Source organism: Pinus tabuliformis, chromosome 1_1 (genome assembly GCF_031772625.1).
Source record: "Pinus tabuliformis cultivar Carrire ecotype Pingquan chromosome 1_1, CPIR1, whole genome shotgun sequence".
Taxonomy (NCBI): Eukaryota; Viridiplantae; Streptophyta; class Pinopsida; order Pinales; family Pinaceae; genus Pinus; species Pinus tabuliformis.
Window position 1 is genome coordinate 39,260,157 of NC_142297.1, and position 7,151 is coordinate 39,267,307.

General features: G+C 37.9%; 1 protein-coding gene across 1 annotated transcript; it reads left to right on the top strand.

The window, feature by feature from the left end:
* Nucleotides 1-3,436: 3,436 nt before the first annotated feature.
* Nucleotides 3,437-6,599, top strand: LOC149211474 (cyclin-U4-1-like). Its single transcript, XM_089391508.1, has 2 exons — nucleotides 3,437-4,594; nucleotides 5,482-6,599. The coding sequence occupies exons 1-2, from the start codon at nucleotides 4,233-4,235 to the stop codon at nucleotides 5,768-5,770; spliced, it is 651 nt and encodes a 216-aa protein (XP_089247634.1). The 5' UTR covers nucleotides 3,437-4,232; the 3' UTR covers nucleotides 5,771-6,599.
* The last annotated feature ends 552 nt before the right edge of the window (nucleotides 6,600-7,151 follow it).

The window sequence follows — 7,151 nt, forward strand, 5'->3', positions numbered from 1 at the left end:
TGTCCAAGGAGGCTGAAGCAGAAAAGGTTACAGGTACTGATATATCAGATGAGGACTCAGTGGTTGAAGTAATATTGGAAGATAAGGAACAACTGCAGGCACCGCAACATGTACAAGATACCAATAAGCTTCCATCAGGTGGTGAATTAAAGAAAGATACACCATTGGTTAACACTTCAGCATATCACTACCCACCTCACCCCGCAAGAAAACAACCAACAAGATGGCAACAAATTAGCTACAAGGACAACAACCCCTGCATGACAGATAGAGAGGAGCGATGATCCACCTACTACACATCAACACAAAAAAGCCGCCAGGGTCAACTTCCATCTCAAGCGAGCGAGGCACCAGCTGGATCGAGGGTTCAACTTTCCCTTGGATGGCTAGATGCACGTGCATGGTACTAGTGAACTACTCTTTTGAGTAGATCTTATTATTTGTGTTCTTCGTATGTTTCAGGGATGAAACATGTTAAGGGGGGTGGAATGTAGTTTATCTAGGGGGGATAATATGGGGTATAGAGGGATGTACCCAAGGGAATAATGTATTAATGGGATGGGCCATAGTTATAAATAAGGTGGTTAACCCGTATCATGTAAGGGACCACAAGTAGTTAGAAATAATGCAATAAGCCCATTGTATTAGATAGATGGTATTGAGGGAACCATGGTAATGACCCATGGTATTGTATGTATGAGGCTTATATAGAGGCTAGAGACTCCCCATTGAGAGATGTCAAGGAATATTGTATGAACATGCATATGGCTTGTGGAGTGTTCTCCTTCCTTAAGGAGTGAATGTATGGTGTTGCCCTACCTTAAGGGTTTGATCAATAAGGAAGCATTTATATCTATTTCTATCTTGTTATTTCGTGGGTATCTTTGTATTTTCATATATTTCTGGGTTAGATCTATAACACGATACATATATATATACATGTCGAAGCATTCATAAACCCCAATCCATTAACCTTGGATTAGAACATAATTGCAGTTCTCTTGATCGGATCTTCAAAATACCATGAGCAGAAAGCCATCATGCCCAAAACCATGTGCGAAACCCATGCACAAAACCATAGCTAGGTCCGCCCACCTAATATAGGGTCCAAACAAATTTTCCTTGGCGCTGCCCTGGACCCCATATAGGGAGGCTACCGCCCCCATGAAACACCTTGATAGGGGGGTTGCACCCTCCCGTGACCCCCTTGCTATGCTCGGCCCAACGAACAAGGGATGTTGTTGCTCCCCTGTGACCCCCCACGCGTGCGACTAGAGGTGGAAAGAATATAACACACACCCAACATCTCCAAGCTAAAATTGACAAAAGGTTGTGAACTGATCCTTAGAAGTTTTTTTTATTAATGAGATCTCTATTTTCTTCATTTTCCATTATTTTTCCTTCATTTCGTCCTCACATAACCTGTGACCTTTCACCTTCCTTTCCTCCTAATTTCCTTTATTTTCATAAATAAAATGCCCATTAATGTCTCTTGTCTTTCCAAAGCCTTTGTCAATTTCCTTAGCCATAAAATACCAAATGAACACCCACACTAGGATGTTTTGCCCAACATTCAGCTTGGAATAAGTGTCCCATGACCTTGGTCTTATTTTGCCTTTATTAACTTTATTACATGGATTTTTAACCTAGGGTTGTTACAAGATATTTATCATAATGTGTAGAAACCTTAGTGAATCTTTCTAGTCCTTAGTATACATATTATAAAATGTTTGACAATTTTCTTATAAAAATATTCAAACTTGTAAGGATTTTATATGGTTTCTATAAAATTTGATGACTTTTAAGGTAAAATCATTTATCTTATAGAATTTGGTTGAATCATTTTTAGAAAAAAATGGAAATTAGTGAATTGATTTTTGGGAGAAAACATGAAAAATTAGCTTATTGGTGAAATTTAGCCCCTAAAATTTTCCTCGCTACTTAGGCAACCTTCCTTTATCATCGCAGATGATGAAGATACCAAATGTGCATTAAAACAACACTACATGAAGTTGTGACACGACACTTCAGAGGTAAGGTCTTAATTAAGGGATATGAAAATATCCCTTCTTCCCATTGATACTTATGATGCCAGGTTCTAATCTTGTTCTTTGATTGGCCAATTCTCTGATATCAAGTTGTTTGAGCAAAAGACATGAAAAACATACTATATCAACTTTGATTAGAGAAAGTGTAAATCCTTTTAAAAATATTCTTGAACTTGAAATTTGATAAAAAAATACTTAAAAAAAAATGTGAGAATCACTCTTGAATCACTAATAACTAATAATTTTTGTATATTAAAGACAAAGACTCGAAACAATCGTTAAAAAAGAACATACATCTCAACCCCTAGTCCATGAAATCCTATACTAAACCCGTAAATATAATATTTAGCTCATTTTGGAAGGTAAATAATCTAACCCCAACTAATACCACTGCTAATTAACTTTTTTTAAATTTGAATATAAATTTTTCCAAAATTCAAAACATTATTATTCATAATAATTTTGACAAAATTTTGTGCCATATTTTAAAACATCAAGTACTAAAAATCGGCTATTAATCTTAATCAATAGAAATATAAATATCTTTACTATCATAACAATATAAATATTTTAAAGCTATCTAAAACCAAATTTTACATAAAATTAACCTTTTACGTTGATTGATTTGACTTATAAATTTACTACAAATAGATCAGATCGGTGCTTTATAATTTTTTAGAAGATTCCAAAACAAGAGTGGCTCCACACGATGGAAACTTATATAGTGATATATATGAAATTATATTTGGTAAACATTATTTCATTGGGTGAGGTTGTTGTCTAATTATTGATTAATATTTTATTATTTTATTTTTACCTCTTTTGATACTTTGGTACATTGAAATTTCTTCAACCTAATTGGTTTGTTGAAATTGTAATTTTAATGTTTTGTATCATCCTGAAATTGTAATTTCAATGTTCTGTGTCAGAACTAAAATTCTTAAATAGCGGTTTTGATAATAAGTTTGGGGACTCGAATGATTGACATTTCCCTCGTTGAATCCAGGGCAAAATATTGCCTTGAGATCTGAAAAGAAAATATTTTGATTGACGCTTAGCTCACACACTGGTGACGTCTATTCTGTCATCTAAAACCATTGAAACCAAAAAAATGATCATAATTCTACCTATTCTCCCTGTCACACTCAATTCTGCCCGTCACTTCAAAGTTCCTGGCAAAAATCTGTATAGTGGTTAATTAAACAATTCATACTTGGCCGATAAATGGGAAGTTACGGTCCAAGTGTGGGACTCACCAAACTATCCTCAATTTCATGCCAATTTGATGGAGTAGCCCTAGATTGGTACAGCTGAAAAGCAAATGTCGGCACCGCCAAATTTGCGGCACTGCCGACAATCTAGCCCACTCTATGATCGATGAGAGGTTGGGATTGTATGTGCCGGGTAGGTTCGGCTCAGGAGGGGCAGGGGTAAACTGCTGAGAAAAATCTACCATCAACCCTCCAAGGTTTGAAATGCAAGCAACTGCCTAAGCACGCCCTTTATTTTAGTGTTAGAGCATCCAGATTGTATGCCAAATCTAAGATAAACTGCTTTTGTCCAACCAATCTGTGTGCAGGTAATCCACTGGCCAATCGTTGTCCTTTGTGTTATTCACTCCCCTACATTTTCTTTACTTGTTAAATAATGACTTGAATAGAAGCTACAATTCTAAGGCCACTCTTGTTTTCTTTCTCACGTTCTTCTCCTGCTCTTGTTTCAGCTCACCAGCCTCCAGCCAATCCATGCCTCCCCACCTGCAAATCACCCATTCTTCGCCCCTCATCTGCATTGAGGATCCCTTCTGCCCAAGTCGCCATATTTGGGCTTCTGTGTTCCTTTCAACATTTTGGTGTTTTAGCTTTTGTGAATTTGGATCTGTTGGTCTGGATCTCAAAGATTTTGATTCTGAGTTGAAGTTTAGGGCGCAAATGTGACTGTGCTGGGAATTTTTGGGCATTGCAGTTCACTCGCGTACTATTTGGGTCCAAAGATCTTTGGATCTCAAAGAAATTCAGATTTAGCAAGCTCAAATCCAATTGAAACTTCCCAAGTTGCAGCTCAATTTTCAGATGGGCACCTCCACATTGGTGCCCAGGATTCATTGATGGCCAGTTTCTAGGAGACAAGGCTTCAGTTTTTTCTCAGTTCTGTTTTTCTTTCTTAGATCTGTCTCTGCTAAATATGTATTGGATTATTGAGCCTAGTGGATCGGGCCAAGCCCCTCCCATCATCGCAATTCTATCATCTCTTCTGGAAAGAGTGGTAGCAAGGAATGAACAGGCATCAGCTTCATTACAGAGCATTGTAATTCCTAAGAAATTCACAGTTTTTCATGGACTCAGGGCTCCCTCAATAGGAGTAGAGAAGTACCTCGAAAGGATCTTCAAGTACGCCAATTGTAGCCCTTCCTGCTTTGTCGTTGCGTATGCTTATATCGACAGATTTATTCATCAACAGCGCCTCAGTCTTCCTATCACATCGCTCAATGTACATCGCCTGCTCATCACCAGTGCCATGGTTGCTGCCAAATTTATGGACGATGCGTAAGTTTGTCTTATAATGTCCTTCTAGGCAGAACTTTGTCTTCCTTCTTGTGGTCGAAAAGCTCAGGTTGAAAGTAATGCATTTTTTTTAATGATTTGGGTCCCTGAAATAGAGATGCCTGTGGCCATTTTGATCTGTTTTAGGCCATTTTGGCAATGTGGTTGCATCCATTTTGAAGTCTTTTGGCCATTTTCATCGAGCCTTATGGCTTTCCTGAAGCGTTTAATGGCATTTGCATGCATTCTGAGACATCCCTGCCCATTTTGTTTTGTAAATTTTGCGCAAAAATAGAGGTTTTCCAGATTTCTTGATGTAGGTTGGAGCTTACATTATGGAGGTCACTTGACCCGTTCAGACAGCTTAATCCAGTTTTATGTCGTTTGGCTAATTGGGTGTGTTTGAATTTCATGTATTCTCAGTACTTTATTACTATTTATGTACTCTCTTTTCATCCGGGATGTTTTGATTTGAGCTGTTTGTGGTCAGTCTGGAGATATTTTTAGCATGGTATTGTTTTTATGTACTCTTGTAAGCATTTTGTAGCAGCGGAGGGTAAGCCATTTGTAGCAGATGGGCATCTAAACTTTTAGGCTTCTTATATTACATTAGTAGATTTATCTTGTTCTCTCTCTGTTTGAACTTTAGTATATAACGCTATTTTGATGCAAATTTGTGCATTTTTATAGCCTTTCGAGGCACTGGCATAGTGTTTTTGACAACTTGCACACTTAAATCCTTTTTCTATTGTTTGTCCCTTTTTATTTCTCATTCACCGTTTTTTATTGGAAATCTGAACATCATGCTATTTTTCTGAAAGCCCATCCGACTTCCTGAATTTTTAAGAATTTTCAGGCATTCTGATAAGTTTTCCAACTTGATACAACAGGTACTACAATAATGCTTACTATGCCAAAGTGGGTGGTGTTACGCCTCTGGAAATGAACAGGCTAGAACTGGAGTTTTTGTTTGCCTTGAAGTTTCGCCTACACATCACAGTAAGCACATTTGAGGACTACTGCTCTCTCCTCCAAAGGGAGATGATGCTCTGTGGTGGGTTCCAGATAGAGAAGCCAATATTGCAATATTGGTGTGGTCTGGGAGAGAATTCTGTGCAGGATAAGAGTCAGAAAACACAGCAGCAGATGGCAGTTTGGTGTAGTTATGCAGAAGTATGAATTCAAGTATCAGCAAATGGGCTCAATGTGAACTCTTCTTGCCATCATAGCAAATGTTGGTGCCCAAAAAATTATGTGTTTTCAAGAAATTTGATAGTAATCTGCACCAGGGCTTTGGATATCGTAAAACATGACTAGAGAATGTCTTGTAAGCTGGCGTATAACGTGAATGTCAAGGCACTTGGAATTTACCAAGATCAGTCACAAGTTCAATCTATGGAGATATTATGTGTGAAAGGCTAGAGTTATAGGAGCAATCCAATAGATGGATGCTTATTATCGGAGAATAAGGATCGTTGGTTAATTTACCCCTAGATTGCCTTTGTGCTCCAAGGAACTCAATGACTTGTTGAGTTGACAACTATATTGCCTTTGTAATCTGCTTTGGCTAGAGGTTGCAAATAGCCTGTGTGTGTCCAAGGGTCAACACCTTGGTGACTTATCCCCTGGTTTTCCTTGTAATCTGATTTTCCTGTTGCTATAGGCTCCTTTGTAATCTGTGTTGGCTATAGGTAGCAAATAGCATGTGTTCAAGGGTCAACGCCTTGGTGACTTTCCTCCTGGTTTTCCTTGTAATCTTGTTTGCCTGTTGCTATAGGCCCTTCTTCTAGGAGTGTGTGACAAGCATGAAATATCCAGAGTAACAGTTTGCATTTAGGTTGCCATGATGTTCATGATGTTCTTCAAGGCCTCTAGCATGGCTGAGTTTAGATATGAAAGTGTGTCTTTTCCATGAGAACTGCACTCATCAGAGTTGTTATCCATGACTACCCTGCTGTTGATGGTATGATATTTATTACTCTGTGTCTATTGAAAGACAGTTTTGTGATATAGTTGTTATTTGTGAATACCCTGCTATTGATGACATGATGGCATTACTGTATTTTGGAAAACAGTTTTGTGATAGAGTTGTTCTTATCATTACTCTGCTATTTGCTGGTAGGCAGTTTTGTGTTTTGCTTGAACAGTCGAGAAGAATATCTTTATTGGAAGCTATTTGAGCACATTCATTTCTATTTATAGGAAACTGTTTTGCATTTTTATGTAGCATTCACTGCTAGCCCAGAATGCCATATTTTACATAAATGAGGTGTGGGTCTTTTAGTTACTGTTGCAGGCCATTTATGGATCTGTAATTGATGGGCCGCCGCAATTTCAGAGGCAGGAACTCTTTTGCACATGAGAGGGATTTATGTTTCTACAACCATAGCTTTGGAATCTTGTGGCTCCAATTAAGAGGAGTCTTGGTCCTCTTCAAATCAATTATATGCGATTTCCTTTTCTGAAATGGTTATTTATGATTGCGTGACTTCTTTATTTTAACGAACTTTACAGAGTCAATCAGCGGAAGATGTCCAAACAATAACTTCTTAAATATGAT